General features: G+C 45.2%; 1 protein-coding gene across 3 annotated transcripts in view; it reads right to left on the reverse strand.

Annotated features, from left to right (window-relative positions):
* The window catches only part of Npas3 (neuronal PAS domain protein 3), an 826,580-nt gene that overhangs the window by 231,505 nt on the left and 574,574 nt on the right, over positions 1-20,501 (reverse strand). For all 3 annotated transcript variants that reach the window (XM_085697644.2, XM_085697643.2, XM_085697646.2), the window contains exon 5: positions 3,169-3,258. In XM_085697644.2, the coding sequence (XP_085553770.1) occupies positions 3,169-3,258 (90 nt within the window). The remainder of the gene's footprint in view (positions 1-3,168; positions 3,259-20,501) is intronic.

Raw genomic sequence — 20,501 nt, forward strand, 5'->3', positions numbered from 1 at the left:
CTATCTATCTATCTATCTATCTATCTATCTATCTATCTATCTATCTATCTATCTATCATCTATCATCTGTCTACCTACCTACCTACCTACCTACCCACCTACCTACCTACCCATCCATCTGGCAGGATCAAGGAGTTGGTGGGCGCCCCCTACTGCCCAGGCTGGTCCCATCATCACAAAGCTACAAGAGTACTTTGTATTGACTAGTCAACATGCCAAGGCTCAGATACTAGATAATAGAGAAGGAAGCCTGCGGTGCTGTCTGAACCCAGGCTTTCCCACAGTGCTCACCAAAAGTCCCTCTCTTTGCCTTTCTCATGTGCAAAAAGAGACCCCTAATTCTCTTCAAAGCACAGTCACTGGAAAGCCACCACATGGTGAGGAGGCAGGAACACCACGTGATTAGATATACAGAGGCAACCATGTTGTCATCATGGACACCGCCATGATCATATGCCCACAGCCATTTCCCTGAGGACATCTTTGTGACAGAGCCATGCACTCTGTAGCAAATCTATGGGGAAAGGGAAGGACGCCTTTTCCTTGTCTAGACTTTCATAGATTAAACTACATTGGCTACAGACATTTGGTTGCCTCTAATGTTTCTGTACAGGTGTGTGGGCATCTGGGGCATGTGTGTGCCGGAGGAACAAATGCATAGAGCATATTTCCTCTGGGTGCCACCCCTGAGTACCCTGCACCTCAGTTCTGCAAGAGGAAACTAAAGACACCTGGGGAGGGTTATGGCTCAGGGACCTTTATGAATCTGTTCCAATGCAGAACCTCAGCTGCTCTGAAAACTTTCCCAGAGTTAAGCAGAGGCCTCCCCGTTACGGTTTATGCATTTAAAACACGTGCAATGTTGTTTTAATGTCAATCAAGATTTTTCCTTAGACTTCTGCTCTAAACTCACGTAAGTTGATATGGGGGAAAAAAAAAACCTTTCCCCCATTTATATCCTCATCTTTCCATTTTTGTAGTTACCTATTCCTTCAAACTTCATCTCTCTATAGCCTCTTTCTGGGCATGCCTGCCACTGCCCACACTGTGGCAACTGCAGGAGATGGCCAGGCCTGTCACAGCTTGGGCCTGCCTCCGGAAGTCAGCTGGCTGCCTCCTGGTGCCCACTCAAACTGCCATCCCAGGAAGAGGAGTGGCTGGCCTCCGGGCAGGTGCCAGACCCTGGGTCACCTTTACAGGACAGCTTTAGAGAGCACCGTTATTTGTTTCTGATGTTCAGAAAAGAGGGCCTTCGGTGTTGCCGCCGAGACGCGGAGAGAGACGAGGGAAACCAGCACAGGGTTAACGCCAAATTTCCCTCGAACAGATGATATTTCAGATGGCCACACTATTCCAGACGCATCAATTTCCTTGAAAATCCAATCCATATATGTGCATATGCTGTGCTGGCAGGAGGACTGCCTGAGATGGCCAAAACCCAAGCGCTAATATTCTTTTGGCCAGAATAATGCAATTATTATTTTCCTAGCTATCAGTCTACGCATACAGAGCCATCTGTTATGCAAAGCAAACATACACATCTCAATTACAGAAAATGCCGTTGCCTTGACAGAATTTGGACTACACCACTAACCAGGACTAGGAAATGTGTTTGCAGCTAGTATATAATGGATGCTTTTCAGGGGTTCCCTAATTATTCATCCTTTTTCTTTACGGGCTTATTAAACCCTGCCGGAGACTCCCCACAAAACACAAGTGTGGCCTCAGAAAAATCACAACAGTGGGTTCCCAGCCCTCCCTGGTGTTAACAATACAGGGGTACACCCTATTAGAACTGGAGGTTTCCAGACAGGTTCAGATGAGGCTTCAAACCTATCAGAGGCTATAACAAAAAGAGATTATCTCAGGGAAATGCAAGAGGAGGCACACCGAGTTAACACCAGTCTTTCTGGCCCCCTAATTTGCCAGAGTCCACAAGAAATCGCTGTGCACACTACAGTCAAGAGCACACATGTTCTCTAAGGAAGGGCTCATGATTGCATCCCCCATTTGGAATCTCAACAGCAAATAATCAAATTTGGCAGGGTTTCTGCTCCTTCCCCAGCCCTCCTCAAACAGCAAATCTCTCTATTATTTCTCAACGTCTTCCTTGATTTAGCTGTTTCCCAGTAAACCTGTTAACAGCCAGAAGGTTCCAGCCAAGTGGGTTGTGTCCTTTGAGCCATGCCAACCTTCAGAAGCTCTGAGTTTTGGTGGGACCTGCTTAGGAGGAGACCAGAGACGCTTATCTCCATCGTTAGCTTGGAGGCAGCTGAGGGAGAGGTAGCTTATCCAGCTTGACAGAGCATCACACACACACAGGAAAGCTTCCTGCGGAGCCTGCACGTCCCTTTCCCAGCCACCAGAGGAAAAGGGTCAAACTCAGTCAATCACCTGTACCGGAACAGATACCCAGATGCTGGGTACTTTTATGGCAAAAACATCTGGATAATCAGCTGGATGGAAGACCTTATTCCAGGGTAGGCTGGCAAGCTGTAGACGCAGCCTGACTCGGAATGCAGGAGAACCGGAGTGTTTGTGTTTCTAGAGAGAAACAAGGACTCTGTCCCTTGCCCTACAAACCTCTGCATTCTCTTCTTTTACCCTCCGACAAACACACATGTGAGCAATTAAATGGCAAACCATGAAAGGCGGCTTTATTTTATGAAATTGTCTTGCAGCATCGGGCCGATTTTGCCAAGGCAGAGGACTCTTTCCTGGCAGAAGCCCTCCCTGCAACACATTTTAATGGTGTCTTTCAGCGTTTCTTGACTCCAAATGACTCCTGTCATTGTGTCAGCTCCCAGGATAGCGCAGGGCGCTCCATAAACATCCAGTAATAGGACACAAGGGAAGTGCTATTAGTGTGTCCCTCTCCTACTGGGCACCGGGGTTTCAAAGTTCAAAACAACCATGGAAGAAACTTCATTTGTTCTCAATAAATTAATAATGATCCTTGGGGGTGGGCTGGGGAACTCAAGTTTCCCAGCACAAGTTTATTCTGAAAACCCAACACAGACAGACTTCTCTGACTTATGAGAGTCAGGTAGAGGCCTTAAAGAATAAATTAGATAATGCATGCTAAACCAAAGATCTCTTGCAGAAGGAAAGCTGGTGAACTGAAGAAGCCTTCATTTTCAATGCTGAGAGTCTAAATTGTTAACTTACCTGTGAGAGGCCTAGGTAGATAGAGACGGTTTCGGAAATGTACAAAAATTTTCCTTCTTGATTTAGTGCAAATACGAAGCCATCCAGAGACTGTAAGAAAAAAAATCAGTATGTTAATACATATACACAGAGATAGTAATAGATAATACAAATAATAAATAATAAAGCAACAAAGTGAATTGAAGCCTTTTTTTTTCCATGTACACTAAATACAAGTCCTAAGTTCGTTTACATTGCCTTGTATGAATGAATGAATGGGCTAAAGACCAAAAGATCTTCTCCTTTTCAGAGAGTTCTTCATGCCTTCGTCATTTTGACCATGATGCATTATGTTCATGTATAAAATAAGGTCATGTTGATTTTATGAGGCATTGCCTTTATTTGAGGAGGGGAGGGGGTTCCATGGTAAGCACCATTAAATCAGCAAGATCTTTTGTTAAGGGATGAAAAGTAATGAAATGAAACGGGAAAGGCTTCTACATCATTACTTGATTGATATGAATATTAATAATTAATTAATTAATTAATTAACAAAGAATACTTTCCATATCCTGGGCACCTATCGTGGTAAAGAAAATAAGAAGAGTTGGTGTATTATGGGCTGAAACCTCATGCACCACAATCCATCTTGCCCTGGAAAAGACTGAGTTTCTTCTGCTCCCCACCCCCACCCCGGAAGCCAAAACAGAAAGAAGCAGCAAATAACAAAAGCCAGGGAAAATAAAAGTTATCAGCAGTGTCATCTGTCACTCAGAAGTTCCCGCCTAACTGTCCTGGAGGAGGGCTGTAGTTCTTGTTTGGTTTGGCCAATGATGGACACCAGCATGGGATCCAGTTACAAACTCAACTCAGATTAGGAATCGTCTGTTTCAAATGCATTTCACCCTCCCCCCCCATCCTCCCAGCTTTTGCTCTGTGTTATACATCTTCACCAGGATGGGCTGCAGAAATCTGCACAGGGAAGGAAGGTTTAAATCTTAGTGATCTTAACAAGGGCTGTGATTTTGCAAAGTCAGGAGCCTGTGTCTGGAACAAGGTATGGGGAAACACTAAAGTCATACTTTTTAGAGAAATTGGAACGAAGTTATAAGAGTAGAAATATGTATTGCAAATCTCAACAATAAAGTTTGGTCTACTTGAATACTGGGAAAAATGTCATCTGTGTCTTCAGAGTCTGTGATTTAAAAGTGTCCCTCAAGGATTCTGGGACAGAAAAGGATTTTCCAGCGCATCCAATGGGCATGGGACCTTCAGGGGATGGTTAGGGCAAGGGAGTGCTGCCCTGATGACCTCACTGATGCTACTCCAGCTGGCATGGGCCAGTCACGTCTGGAACAGTTTCCCCCAAGGATGAGTTGGGCACTCTTCCCATGCCTTCTGTTTCCACTGCTCTCTTGCCTATCTGTCTTCTGCCACGCCATGATGCCTCATGGAGGCCCTGACTAGATACAACTCCCTTAACCCTGGCCTTTCCCACCTTCAACAATGTAAGAAATAGCTAGTCTCTGATGGTCTGTCCAAGCAGCACAAAACAGGTTAAGATAATTAATTTTTATATATGGGAACACATGTACATACATGTACATGTCAGCCTGAATGTGGACTTCCATGTTTTTTGACCCATTTTCAACATATTCCCATACTGCCAAAGACCTGTGGAGGCTCCGGGCTCAGCTTTCTAATCTAGTGAGTTCTGAAAACAACTCAAAGGGCATAGAGCCTTATTTCACAAAAGGCAGACTACACATCTGGAAAATCCACACACGGTGATGTTCACAGTTTGTATGGAGTCTATAACAGTGGTGCGAAGTCTGCATGCACCATCTTGTAATTTCCTCAGATAACTTTAGAGTAGTGGTATTGTCTAGCATCTCTACACACAGACACTGACAAACTTAGCCAACTAGACAACAAGCCCATCTTGCTTTGGAGGTTTGGATCTGAGTCCTAACGGGCCAGTGCTTCTCATTGAAATACTCTTTATAGGGCATGCATTGATAAATAAAAAGCTAAATAGACAGAGCATTTCTGAAGTTATTTATAATGCTGGAGCCAATGAATTGTTCCGATTACAGAATCAGATCATTAGGGGTGGAAGACGATGGGGAATGAACTGACAGGGTAGTTCCTGAGATACCTCTACACCAGTTACCAGGCCAACTTTGTTCTGTAGATTTTCCCACAAACCAACTGGGAAACAAAACACTGCTAAGGGAAAGGGGGCATTCTGGCATTGACAAAGTGACCAGAAGTACCCGGTCAGGCCTGACCTTCTGGGTGCAGTGTTAGCACTGTTTTAATATTCTGCACACTGGCACCAGGCAGGCCTGCTTAAGCCGGTACAGGGAGAAAGTCTTCCTCCCTCAAGCAAGGGAAGGGTCTTGCTTCTCCACATCTTCACCTCACACCGTATAACTCAAGTAGATGAGGATTCCTCCCTTCAACCTTTCCCCTGGGAAACAGGCTTTGCTAGTCCCATTCAACCAAGCAGCCAAGACCTGGTGAACAGAGAGAACCACAAAGACCATTTTTTTCAAACCATAGTGTGCCTCAGCAAGCGCCAATGGAGGCATCACAAGAGAATAAGGTGAAAGCCAGAAGGTTCCTGGGGAGTGAAGGACAGGTGACGCAGATGTGAAGATAATCCCCTGGAATAGAAGCCCTCATTTCACAGGGGAGGAAACTGAGGCACGCAGTGGCTATCTGGCTCAATAAGGTTGGACAGGCAATTAACTGTTAAGATGAAGTCTTGTGCTGCTATGATTTTAGAGGTCTACAAAGGCTGGCTTACTACCAGACTGAATTTCTCAACAGGGGCCAGTGTCTTAGTTACCTTTCTCTAACTGGATCCAGGCAAGCACTCCATCCAGACGTACTGCGCCCAGCTCTACCACCAGACTCAGTGCTTTTCCCTTTACGTCACACATTTCAGATGGCTAAGGGGGGTGGGAATTATTCTCCCCAAGAGTTCTGTTTTATTTGAACATTTGGGTGCCTCAGATTTATATCATCTGTGTATGTCCTGCTTCTCAGAATACCAGGGTCAGAGTAGGTGCCCCCTCCTTTTTTCCCTCCTCTCTTCCTTTCTTCCTGACTTGTTAATTGTTTTTTGTTAAAGACAGTTTCACTCAGGCTCCCAGACTTACTTTGTTTGTGGCCTAGACTGGGTCACCCTAGCAGCGACTTTCCTGCCTCAGCTTTCTCAGTATTTGCATTTTAAGGATGTCACAACATCCAGTTCTGAGTGGATTTTTTTTTGAGTCTTCCAGTGCCTGTCCTGAAGAGATATCAATGCCACATCCACACAGCCCTCCCTTTCCCATTAAAGACGCATGTCTTATGGCACTAGCTCCTACCTGTGTACTTACTACACAAAAGGAGGGGTGGGTACCACAGGATGGCTGAACTATGAAGCGGTGCCCACCAAATAACTCGTCAGTTCTCTGTGGGAACAATACAAGCTCTGAGGAGTCTCTCGACTTTCTGAGAAGGGTAAAATGAGTCCATGTCTACATGGCACAAAGACAACTCCGTTAAAAGTAACAACTGGGCAGTGGAGACGGCTCCTCAGGTGAATGTTTGCTGTGCGAGCATGAAGACTGCAGTTCACCACCCCAGAACCTGGGAAAGTCAGGGAGGTGTGGGGGCCCCTCTGTAATTTCAGCACAGGAAGCAGAAATGGACTCCTAGGACAAGCTGACTGACTAGATTATCTAGAACTGGCAAGCCCTGGGCTTCCACGTGTACGGAGAAAAGCACCAGAGTCAACTTCGAGATTCTACATACATTCACACATGTATATGTGATCCATGCACAGACATGTTATTATACAAATGAACATTCACACACGTGAACACACACACACACACACATCACACACATGTACAGATGACAAAAAGTAACATCCCCTTTAGGAGCAGGGAAGTTTTAAAAATAGGACTAATTAGCAACACCCCTATTTCATGCCTATCATTCGGGTCAACTCTCCTGCCATCTGAAAGATGCCACCTTAACTCAGACTCGGCTCCCTCTCCCTCTCAGTGTACCAAGCAGGAAGTGGCCTGGGGTGGGAAGCAGACTGCCAAGCTGCTACACACAGAGCTATGCCCTTCTGCCTCAAGGCTGCGTCCTCCTCGGCTGCACTCCGCAGTTTAAATCACTTTGAAGCGTAGCATCGATATTGGTTTAATTTTATTATCCCAATTTTAAGAGGTTGGGAGGAGGCAGGAACAGCAAATCAGTAGTTTTGGAAACCAACTGTGATTAATCTGAAAGTTCTGTGGATTTATTTTTTAATTTTGAGTTGAGGGAGCCCTCATACACCGGGCTGTTGAGTCACTCCAGGCTACTTTCTAAAATCATGTTTCTAGCTGCCCACTGTTTTCAACAGGCGCCAATTAAGATTCCGGGGTCAAAGGGTTAATTGCATCTTCTTACCCACTATGTAGAATTTTCTGATTCTGAACTAAGGTTGGAGTAAGATAAAAAGAACCTACACAAACGTCAACACTCATCCCTCCTCAGAAGATTTGCCGCAAAGCCAGGAATCTAGAATCTAGCTGCTTTCCTTAAGGCAGACAGAGAATAAAACCTTAGGTGCAACAGTAAAAACGGCATCTTAAAGACACACAAGGATAAGATTTTCCCAAGGCAGTTTGCTTATTGCTGGAAACGGTTCCTGGCCACGCAGACGGGGCTGGTAGGAGGTCTCTTTGTCGCATCCCAGTGAGTCTACGAGGCAGACAACCAGGAGTGAGGTGCGGATGGAGAAGTCAGAGGCGACACGGTCTTGGAATAATAGTGCCTGTAATTATAATTTATATACCCCCCGACATAGCGCGATGCAGACAGTGTATGGCACTGTTTCTTAACCCCCAAAGCTGGCTGCGCCTCACGGTGTTTATCAAGTGACGAGGTTAGTCCTTACAGAGTAGGGAACTAACTGTGGCTTCAGGATGCAGGGCTACTAATGTTTAATGCATTGTGCTAAATGGATTTCTACTTGTCAGAGTTTTGTCTCTGTTTTCCTTTTCAGGCGCATTCCACCACAGCCAGATTTCTCAGAGTGAAATCTTACTAGGTATCATCACAGGGGCAATTCGCATGTTTATTACCACCGTGAAATTAGTGCTTCCTTTTTCCACATGCCAGGACTGAAGGAGGAAAAAATTCACCCTTTCTCTGACCCGACTCCAGTGAGAGAAGAGCTCCCAGTAAGCCCAGTAAGCCTGGGTATTTTAATGACAGATTATTTTAAAGTAAACCTTCACCATCTGTTCCGCCCCCTCATTATGAATGCAAAAAGAACATATTTCACAATTACATCAGTAAAAAAAAAAAAAAAGTGAGCTCCCCATGATTTAAATGCACACACGTGTTCCCTGTCCCATGTGCCAGGCATCTGGGCTGCTCTTTTGATTCCGACTCAGACTGGAAACAAAGTACCCAATGTGACATGGTCCCTGCCTGCTGAAACAGCCGCTTTAAAACCAACGTCTCCACGCTTGTGGTATTATTCGGGTTAGACTAGAGTACAACATGGCTTCGACCCCCATGCTTTCTAGACACTAGGAGTATTTCTAGGAATGTGACCAGGAACTTTGCTAGAGATAGGAGTATCTCCAAAGCAGATGGACTAGGAACTAAACAATGGGGTGGTATCAGGGATTAGCAGGTCTGTTCTTACCCTGTAGGGAAGCTGAACTTGGACAGTGAGGTCCTGGCTCTAATATCTATATTTTTACTCAGTTTTGACAACATTTAAAAAAGACAGGAAAAAAATATACCTTAGGGTTTTTGGCTGCTTTTGGATACAATCACACTTTGATAAAAATGCCTGAAAATGCCACACAGCCCGTGCTTGTTCTGGGGGGGGGGGTGTGATACTGAAGGCTCCCCAACACATGTAAGCTCTCAGCTTCAGAAAGCCTAGACAGCACCCAAAGTCCCTACATGTAACTGTTTACAGGGAAGAAGGACCTACCCCGCCCAAGTTAAACCCTCAGTCTGACCTTCAACAATACAGCTCTGTGTACAAAGAGAAATGGGAATCCCAGACAAGAGTATTTTCTCAAAAAAGGAAAGAGAACACAAGAAAGGGCCAGGTATCTCCTGAACTCCTTGTCTCCCCTTCCCCACTGAAGTAATGGCGTGTGCATTGCCATGTGCCCCAAAGCCACCCCCACCCTCAATTTCAGCATTAAACTGAGTTATCTGGGTCAAATCTGACTTGACACTTCAACGGAATTCAGTGACAACAAACCATGACACCTCAAAATGGCCCTCCTGCCCCATTTGAATCTAAACTTTGCAGACGAGAAAACACAGTTTCTCTCTCTCTCTCTAGTTCCTAGAGCAGAGGGATCAGTATGACAGGGAAGATGGGCTGGAGCAACGCTACCACACATAAACACACACACACACACACACACACAAAAACAAACCAGCAAAAAAACCCCCCAGAAACTCACAGATCTTGCTTCTGAGCAAGGGGACTGGATTTTGCTCAAGTTCATTCACATTCCACTGTATGGAAGCTGTACAGGGAAGGGGTCATTTGTTTCCTCTGGGATGTGAGTTCGAGTCTGACATCCAGGTCTGAAAGAGGTGGACATCTTCATCCTCATATAACCAAGTGGACCACAGGCCTGAGTATGCTGTCGGTGTGTGGCCTTTGAAGGAGTTGAGTCTACCTCCCAGCCCCCAGGAATGTGAACCCCACACTGTGCTTGTCCTCAGAAACTAGGGACCCCCTGGGAGCATGCTCAACGTCGTGGATCCCAGAGGACTACTACTTGTTACGGCCTGACTGTTCCTCAGTACCTCACCTTGTCTCCTTGTGGCTCACGTGCCATGATCATTCACGCAAAGATAACGCCCTCAGAGTGCGGGGCCTGAATCCCCATCGTGCATCACTCCCTGGGAATTCAGAGCTCTCGTTCAAGTCAAGGGAGAAACCTTTCCTTGGCAGAAATAACACGATAGTACATAACTCTGGTCCTGAAAGAGCTAAAAATGTCACTGCTCTGCTTTGGCGAAACACATGGCGCTTGGTCACACATAGAGTGCCAGGTGCCTTTCAAGTTGTTGGCATGGAAAAGCAACAGAAACACAAATACCAAATGTCATTTGGCATCCGGTAGATTCCTAGAAAGGATTTTAGATGCGTGTTATTAATATTATACACACACATGCAATAAGAGATTATTAACACATCTGTGTGATGTTGTTATTAAAGTACACAATGCACTGAACAATACTCAGTGCACTTTCTATGACTACAGAAAGATGCTAGGCCAACTGCATCAGCCTGTTGTTGATCCACCCCTCTGGAAATCATCTGCTGTCTGCTTGTCTTATAACAGGCCCAGACAGCTTAGGGTTCCCAAAGGTTCGACTCAAAAGTATCTCTGGGATCTATGAATGAGAAAATGAGGCAAAACAAAAAGCCCCCAAGGCCAAGGAAGCTCCCAGTTTAAAATGCCCTGAATCTACAGGGGGACCCGAGCGAATTTACTCAGTTCCAGATCTCTACATGGCTTCCATTCGGAAAAGGCATGGCTAATTACAAAGGTTTTAAACATGCAGTCAAAACACATGAGATTTGGGGGAATATCAGCACCTTGCAAGAAGAGCCCAGTAGTGAGGTGTAGTAGGAAACTGTATAGTTAATAAAGACTCCCTGGGAGACAGCACCTCCAAATAGAATGTTCCAACAGGATATGGTGACAGGCAGCTTGGCTGGAGCCTGAACCCGGCATTTCTGACCCTGAGCTTTGCATTCAGATGTAGGGCTGTGCTTTCATTGTTCTCTCTGGGAACATCTGGGTCATTTTCTATGGAAGTCAACAGGAACATAAGACACTTCACAGAAGTGTAGGGTATAGTGGTGTCCACCTGAAAGCGCTTGTCGGTGTCAGGCGGGCCACACAGACGTGCCTGCTATGGCTCACCAGGATAAGAATCTACACACCAGGAAGCGGGAGCCTTTAAAAGTCAGGCTCTTAAGAGAAAATAATAAACATTTGTACACGCGTTCCTTGCGTCAGGAGTAGTACCAATGATTAAAGCGCCCCGTGAGGAATGTAGCATCTCAAAGACCACTTCGCAACCTTGGATATTAATCTGTGGTGTTCACATGAGGTTCACTCCTAAGAACATTGTCTTTGCATCTCTAGGGAAGAGACATTAAAAAATATGCACCAAAAGACACCTGATTTTTATAAATGTGGTTTCAAAATTCGCTGGGGCTAATGCCTCCGCCATGGAAACCTACCGCACTCATTGCAGGACACCATTACAACTGAGCGCTCTGCTATCTCTTTTACAAATCACTCAGCTAATTAATAATTAATTTTTAGTAGGCCCACATGAGGCCATAAATATGATGGACCAATAATAGAAACTAGCGCTTAGTTCTTGAAATCAACAAAGCTCCGAATTGTGCCTGAAATCTCCCATTAGGACTCACACTCTTCTGGGCCCCACATTCTATAATATGGAAATCCGTATATTTTCTTTCTCTACATTCTGAATGCTTAGAGGCTGTGTTGCTCCACTGCACTAGCTCCAGAATTTAGCTCCATATGAAGCAGAGACACACATTTATGGGAAAATCAATTATTCTGATGGAACTGGGGCCAGGCTCTGAACGAGCGCAGGAAAAACAACTTGGTTCCCTTCTCACTTTGACTCTCTGCTGCCTGGCCGACCCCTGCTTTCATTTCACAGGTAGTAGCTGAGTCTAAGTCAACAGGACAGCCTCTGCTGCTTGTCCCTAGATCGCTGTCCCCGCCAGGGCTCTGAGGTAGTGCTTCTGATTTATCTCGCGTGCCTAATCACTTAGCAGACATAGGGTACAAAGCGGTTAGGGGGTTTCTGTTCATCTACTTCGCTACACTCAGAGTATAAAGACTAATGGCACACACATTCTTCATTAGGCTAGCTCTAGATGGCATCCTTTGAAGACGCACAATTTGGCCTGTGAAATTTGCTGGACTGAGTCGGTTAGGTGTGCAGTGAAGGACTGGTATGTTTCCAGAACTTGGAATGGTGGTGAGCGGCTGTGCGGACCCTGCCTGCTCCTGTGGTCCACTCATAGTCAGAGTGGGAACATGGAGCCAGGATGTAGAAGAGTGGAGGCCAGCACTTTCCACTGACTTCACAAAGGGCCCCTCCCCTTATTTCATAATACGAAAAAAAAAAACAAGATTACCTCCTCTTTCTAATCCTACTCCATGGCACTTCCTCTGGGGAACCCAATGTCACCACTGAAGGGGTCTGGCTATTTATTTTCTGTATTTCTAGGATCAAACAATGCTTTAAGCCAAAACCTTGATGGAATTTAAAACTCGGAACCAAGTTTTTAGCTACTATATAAAAACATAAGATTTTGTTCTACATTCTTATCACCCTGTGAAGTCTCATCCCGTGGACACACTGGGTAAATCCAAAATAAAAGTAAACATGTTCAAAACTTGTTCTTTTCTTTATAGTGTGAAGAGTAAAAGAACATGTTTCTAGATTTAAAAATTGCACAGATGACATTACCTACAGTATCCACACTATACGATGGCACATCCCAACTTTAGTCTGTCTAACTAATTATTCCGTATCTACTGACCGCCTTCCCTTCCCTTCTTCCCCAGTCTCTGGGAATCACATTCTACTCTGACCTTCTAAGGGACCAACATCTTTACCTTCCATATGTGGATAGGACTGTGTGATGCTTCTCTTTTGGTACCTGATTTAGTCACATAACACGATGAACTCCATTTCATCCATGCTATTGTAAATGACAGGATCTCAGTCCTTTCTTTCTTATCAGATGAACAGCATCCTTCCGTGTTACATACACCACATCTTCTTTGTCCATCCATCAGTTCTACAGCTCCTGTGAGTCATGTCACCATAAGTGTGGGGTTGCATATGACTCTGAGATATACTGATCTTGTTTCCTTTGCGCATGTTGCTGGTTTAAATGGGGTCAGATCCATTTTTAACTCTCGGAGAACTCCCACACTGTTTTCCACACTGGCCACACACTGTACCTCCTGAAAACAGCATGAAAGGTTCTATTTCTTCCACACCCAGAACATGTTGTTTTGCTTTGTTTTTTGAGACAGGGTTTCACTGTGTATCTTTGGAGCACTTGCTCTGTAGACCAGGCTGGCCTCAAACTCACAAAGATCCACTTGCCTCTGCCTCCCTAGTGCTGGGATTAAAGGCATGAGCCACCACTGCCCAGCTCATAATATTTTTTATACACACTGTTTTTACTAGAGTATGGTCATAGCTCATTTTGATTTTGACCTGTATCTCCCTGATGACCAATGACATTGGTCATTTGTGTGCTATTTTGACAAATGTCTAGATGAAGGGTGGTTGTCAAGATTTAAACTGGGTTTGTTTTTGTTCCTGAGGTTTTTTGTTTGCTTTTTCTTCCCAACATATTCTAGATAGAAACCTTCAGATGGACACTTGACAAGCCTTTCTGCTTGTTTGTTCTGTTGTCTCCATTTGGCTTCAGTGAAATCTCTTGTGTGTGTTTGCTTTTATTTCCTGTGCTTTTACAATCTTGCCCCTAAACAATCCTTTCCAATTCTAATGCCCTACAACGTCCTTCTCCATTATTTTTAAAATAATTTAATGGTTTTCATTAGAAACCCTAGAACTAAAGTTTCCACAAAGACATGGAATGGAGCTGAGGGGATGGCTCAGTTGATAATGTTCTTGCTGTGCATGTGTAGGAGCCAACTTCAATGTCAGTGTTCACACAGATGACAGATATGCATGGGGGCCTACTTCTAATTCTGGTTCTTGGAAGCTTGAGATGGGATCCCCAAACAAAATGAGTGGCCACACTGGCAATCTCTGATTCAACTGCGAGACACTGCCTCATTGCATAAGGCAGAGAGCAGGTAAGGAAGACTTCTGACATTAACTCCATATGTGTGTGCACATATCACACATGTACCTGTGAGATTGTACACACAAGTGCATCTATGCACATGTGACCATACATATACACAGGAACATACCCAAATGCAAGATTAAAGAGAGGTTAAATATGAGAAATTGATAAGCAAAGATAAAATGCAAAATGTCTACCTTGAATGTGATGCTTGATATACAAAGGTGAGTCCAAGACAACAAAGAATGCATGCAAATCCTGGAAATGACTAGTCCTCCCACTACCACGACTAATCCTCTCACTACCATGACTAGTCCTCCCACTACCATGACTAGTCCTCCCACTACCATGACTAGTCCTCCCACTATCATGACTAGTCCTCCCACTACCATGACTAGTCCTCCCACTACCATGACTAGTCCTCCCACTATCATGACTAGTCCTCCCACTACCATGACTAGTCCTCCCACTACCATGACTAGTCCTCCCACTATCATGACTAGTCCTCCCACTACCATACCCTTCTGACTCAATGTATCAGGCAGTGCAAATGACAGCCACACTGTATTTGGGAGACAATCAAATAATAATTGTGATCATTAATTTTCCCTTAAGACTAATACTCTAATTTTCTTTAAACATTTAAAAACACTTTCCATATTGTCTTGAAGATGTGTGTTTAGTGATGGATGCTTGGTGTCAAAAGACCCATTATCAAATGGGTCTAAACTTTCAGAAATGGGTTTGTTTTCTAAATTCTGAGATACTTTCACACTGACTATAGATGATGACCTCTAAGAGCTGGTGATGTCCACAGGAAACCTTCCCAGGGTGGAGGAGGAGTCAAGGGCTGCTGCAGGGGTGCAGACGGTCCCTCCCATCCTGGGGAGCTGGACTGAGAGTCCATCTGCTATTGCCCGCCTCGCCTAAATTCTTCACTGCAGCCACTGCCAGGTAACATACCTAGGACCAACCACATCCTTGTCTCTGCTGCCAGCCCAGGCAGAAGTGCTGGGGAGGAAAAAAAAATCACCGTGCCTTTATCTTGGACTATTTGGCTGAACAGAGAACTATATAGCTAATAGAGCCTTTGGCACAAACACGTTTAGGTAATTGGTAACATGTTTTCATGTTACCATTTTCATGTTACCAATTTCATGTCCTCGGGACACATGATGGCCCTAACACCATAGAAGGGATTTAGTATATCAATAACTTCCATCCATTCAAGTACAATGATGCCCTGATCTAAAGTAATTTCAAAAGAAATCTGCAATTGGCTTTAGAAACTTCAAATCCATAGGCTTAGCCCAATTCTAACAGACGCAGAAGTCCATTTGCCTTTGTCTTAATTAGCTAGATCTTTAGAAGTAAAGTGATTTGAAAATGGAGACTTTTCGATAATTCGATGGATCTGGCGAATAGCACTCAACCTCTCCACAACTTTTGAATTTACCACAAGTGGATTTAGTCTGAAGAATTTGTTGTGGCCTTAGCCATATTTACCAAGAATTCCTCCAGCCAGCACAGTTGCCTTGCCGACAACAGTGAGAGGAGGGGCAGAGCGTATTGATTAAGTTCCAAGTCTGATTTTTCCCTTGGCCCTCAGCCTAGTTTTTTAAGTGCTGGGCTCAGGAACTACTACTTATTTTCATTAATAGCACAGTATTTATCTTAGCTGTCTAGAGTCATAAGATGGCAAGATGATCACAATGAAGGAAACACCACCCTGGGTCTCCCACACAAGGCTGCAGAGCCCTGTTGGGGAAGTCTTGGTCATCAGAGAAGGCTTCGTCCCCATGATAACTGCTCCTTAGCTATCTCACAGACCCTAAGTAAACCCCAATCTCTTTCTCAAGACAAATGGTCTCAAAGCAGGAGAAAGCACATGGATGAGGTCAGGGGGCGGCCAGCTCTTGTAATCTAGGCCAGGCTTTGGAATCAGGGGCTTCAATACTGCCTTTATGCCCCTTGTTTTGGCCCCTTTTCTTTTACTTCCCTTTCTTTTTCTCTTCTCTTCATCATTCTGTCTGTAATTTTCATTCATCCAGTCAGTGGCATTGGGGCTGAGAGTTGCAAGAATGTTTTCAGTTCACAGCCAAGGGTGTGGACCACACTTCACAGCCGATGGTCCTGGCCGTCCTGCTCAGGTTGAGTCTACCCGTGAACCCTGGGCAGGGAAGTGAGTCTGACCACATCATGAGCCTGACCCTTGGGGGCGTGGTGATGCTGAACACTAAGAGCAGCTCTGACTACGCATGCCCCTTTGAGTAGAGATGGCTGCACACTGAGGATGGAGTCTGAGCCTCCAATGAGATTTGCTCATTCTAGCACTGACCTTTTCCAACACGTGGGATTTGTTTTATTGTCTTGCTTGGGGGCTTCTCCTCAGTATTAGGATGACCTACTTTAATTTCTATTTAAATGCTTCCCAGGCTTCAGGGTGACTTCTCCTAAAGGATTGAGCCCCTAAAGACTTAAATTGGCCTCTGAGCCTTAATGGAAGACTTTTATTCTGAAGCAAATAAAAAATATATTAAGGGTTTTATAAACACAACCTTACGCTTTTATCATTTTTCTGCATGTTCCTTCAACTCACTGGGCTTGCCTGAGATGTTTGCTCTCCCTCTCCATCAGATTCTTACCCTTCTCCCCATTCTTTCTCGTCAGGAAAGGCCCTTTCATCACCGCTGCTCAAGATGACTTTGCCTTTTACTAAAGAGTGGATGTGCTTACAACCATCCTCCATTGCACTGGAGCTGGGAAGCAGGGCACTGGTGGCCAGCCCTGCTCTGTACTCAGAAATGCAATGAGTGCAGATGGTGGCCCAGGCTCAGTAAGTCATAATGAGCCAATCTCCGGAGACAAGGAGCAAAGCAGGCCCCATTCCTCCACAGCCTTCCCAAGGCGTCTTCTTCCTGTCTTAGACCCCTCAACACATGGACCCAAGTGATCGTAATGAGCACGTGCAGTAAGATGACAAGCATTCCTAAACACTCCTGCCCCAGCTGGCTCGCCGCAAAAGCGTCTTTCTTCAGGAACTCAGTTCTTAGCTTTCCTTAGTGGGACCCGAAGTAGAAAATAAGGGAGGGGCAAAGTTAACCAGCAAATCTGGGGGCAGGGTTAGCAGGGGCTGAGGTGTTCGGTCTCCCTCCTTAAACCGACTGTCTGTTTACCTAGGTGAGCAGCATTGTTGACAGTAAGCTACTGGGATGTCTCAAAAACAACTGGTGCATCACACGTCCGCCTAATGCCTTCAGGGTTCCCATGGGAAAAGAAAAACAGAGCAAGTATGTCACCAGCAGAGAGAGGGGTAGGGACAAGCGCCTGGCTGAGGATGTCATAATGGAGAAGGCCACTACTTCCAGAGTCAGCCTTCTAGGAACTCCCCAAAAGAGAGGTTTCAAGAAGGAAGAGACACATTGGGTTGATGAGTTCCTTCTGGTGGCAGGTGCCCTTGACCATGAGCTCTGAGAGAAGGACATTGTCATTCACCAGGGAGGGACAGCTTCCTTTCCTCACAAGTCTCCAATACAAGGACATCTTATCAGGGGTTAGAGTTTGTGGTTCACAGATCTAGACTACAGGGCGGCCTCCCTCAACTCCACCCCTCCTCCTTAACACAGATGGTGCAACTCTGACAAAAAGTCCCCCGTCAGATTCGGGAGAGTTTTCCCTAGATCTGAGATGACAGAGAGATGTCTGCTCAGTTCCTTGGGGGGAAGCAGGGGAGCTTGTGGGGCCAAAGGTGAACAAGGTCCACCCACACCCAAGTTTGAAATGAGAATACTCTCCAGTTTTCCAAGAGGCAGTGATTAATGGTAATTAAATTTAATGGCAATTAAAAAGAAACTATGACCTTCAGGCCCACATAGACCCGAGCTGGAATTATAACACCGTGACGTCACCAGTTTCTCATATGAAAATGCAAGAGTTTTTATGCTGCTCCATAGAGTGGTTGGATGGTTCTGAGTTAACACAAGTGAGAGTCTGGCAGGTGTAACATACAGGGTGGCCACTCGTGACTATGACTTAACTCTCGACTCCAATTTAGGAAGTGTGTCTGTCTACTGTTGTTTTGTCTCTCAAAGGGAGGAAAGGGAACAGAGAAGAAAGAGTGCAATTGTGAAGGCCAGCTAAATCAAGGAAGTTTCATATGATACAAAACAGGAAGGCTTCTGAATTTATGGTAGAACTGAGCCTTCAGGGCTGGTGAGATGGCTCAGTGCTTGAAGCTCTCGCTGCACAAGCTTGAGGACTGGCGTTCAGAGCCTCAGAACTCAGCTCAGTGAGGAGGGGTATGGTAACCGGTGGTAATTCCAGCCTCAGAAAGCAGGCAAACTGGCTTGAGAGTGAACTGTATCGAAGATGTCTAAGCTTGACTGAGAGACGCTGCCTCAAAGCATAAGGTGGAGGGGAAACAGAGGGAGAGTCCCAACATTAGCCTTGGAACGCCACATACTTGCCTACACAAGTGAACAGGCACTGGCAGACACACATACATCAACATGCATGCATGTGCACCACACATTCACACACGAAAAGAAAGGGGGGGGAGCTGCAGCCTAGTTACAAACATTTTTCCTTAAAGCTGAACAAATAGAAGTTTAGTAAACCGACTATCTAAAAATAAAAAAAAAGACTATTCCTTAACTTAGAGGAACTGCAGAAAATACCGGAGACATTAAAGTAGTACATCAGCATCAATGAGAAGACAAAAAGACAAAAACCAGCAAAAAAATATTTTTAGCTTCATAGCCACAGTCTTTTAAAATGAGAACGACTAAGAGCCGGGCTAGAATCTCAGCCAGCAAAGTGCTTGATGTGCAAGCCATGACTTCTAGTGCCCACTGCCCAGCTAGACTGATAGATGCCTGTCACCCCAGTGCTGTGGGAAGTGAGGACAGGTGATCCCGGAGGCTTGCTGTTGGGCTACTCGGTGAATATCAGGTCTCTGTGAGAGACCCCATCTTAAAACAACAAGGTGGACAGCACCTAAGCCTGACCCGTGTCCTCTGAGTGCACTAATCTGTGGGTGCGCTTGCACACATATGTGCACTCACTCACCTGTGCAAAATGAGAAGACTGCAAGACAGACATATGCCTCTGAGACACCCACATACATTTTCTTAGGCTACTAATGTTGATGTAACAAAATGCCATGAATTGGGTGATGTAGAAAAAAAAATTGCTTCCACACAGGTCTGAAGATGAAGTTCAAAGTCACAATGCTAGTGGGGTTCAGTTGCTCGTGAAGATCATTCTCTTCCTGCCCTGAGGACAGCCTCTTCCTCGCTATGTCTTCACATGACTGTCCTCCATGCCTGTGTGGAAGCAGAACTCACCCTCCTCCTTTCCTCTCCTCTGAGAAGACCTCTCCAGTGCCACTGAATTGGAACCCACCCCATGCCCTCCTTTAACCTCATCAGCCATCTAGTGTTACTTTTACTACTTCCAACTGTATCACACTGGGCATCAAATTCAACATATGAATTTGGGAGGCCATCATTCAGTCCATATTACACACGGATGGTTATATGTATTTGAATATTTCACACTGTTCAAACAGAATTTAATGCTGACAGCAACGATAGCATTTACCAAGGAGATCTCTGCTAGGCCCCCAGCAGGAAGACAACCTGGACTCAGCCTGTACGTAGTCTACTTCCTATTTCCCGGCCTGCACTCTCACCCTGCAGGGGTAGAAACCAAGCACAGAGCAAGTAGCAGTGCAGGGCCTCCATCTTGGGCTGCTACCTACAAAGTATAGTCCACTCTGCTAGCTTGGACTGCTTTCTTTCAAGTCTGGGAGTCTTAGATTCCTCTCCTCTCCTCTCCTGTCCTCTCCTCTCCTGTCCTCTCCTCTCCTCTCCTGTCCTCTCCTCTCCTCTCCTCTCTTCTCCTCTCTTCTCCTCTCTCCTCACCTCTCTTTTTCTTCTTCCCTCCCTCCCTCCCTCCCACCCTCCCTCTTACCCCCTCATATCAAAGAGCTGCAGGTTATGCTTTTGTGGATCTGTGTTACTGAGTGCACCGGGCAGACAACCCAGTGCTTAGGGTGATGCTCGCAGCAGGCCCAGGACAAGCAGAGGCTTGCCATTCTGCTGTACTGGGACTTCAGCTGACCTAGACAAAGAAGCAGGATTGCTGTCTGAGATGTGTGATTTACGGCATTCTGGGATAGAACATAACCTTCCAAGTGGATTTTAATCCTTGGGTACAACCATTTACAAAGGTCGATTCCTAGGTAACTTTTCTCTGTTCAATCCACATGACATGCACGCAATGAACAATATCCAGAGAAACACAAAAAGGCATTGGCTATGTCCCAAAGACGCTAGAAGCAAACATCTAATCACCTCAGAACAGTTCATTGTACTTAGTCATTTAGATGAAAGTGTAAGTTTAAAAAAAAATCTTGAAA

This window comes from Myodes glareolus, chromosome 11, assembly GCF_982192425.1.
Source record: "Myodes glareolus chromosome 11, mMyoGla1.1, whole genome shotgun sequence".
Classification (NCBI taxonomy): domain Eukaryota; kingdom Metazoa; phylum Chordata; class Mammalia; order Rodentia; family Cricetidae; genus Myodes; species Myodes glareolus.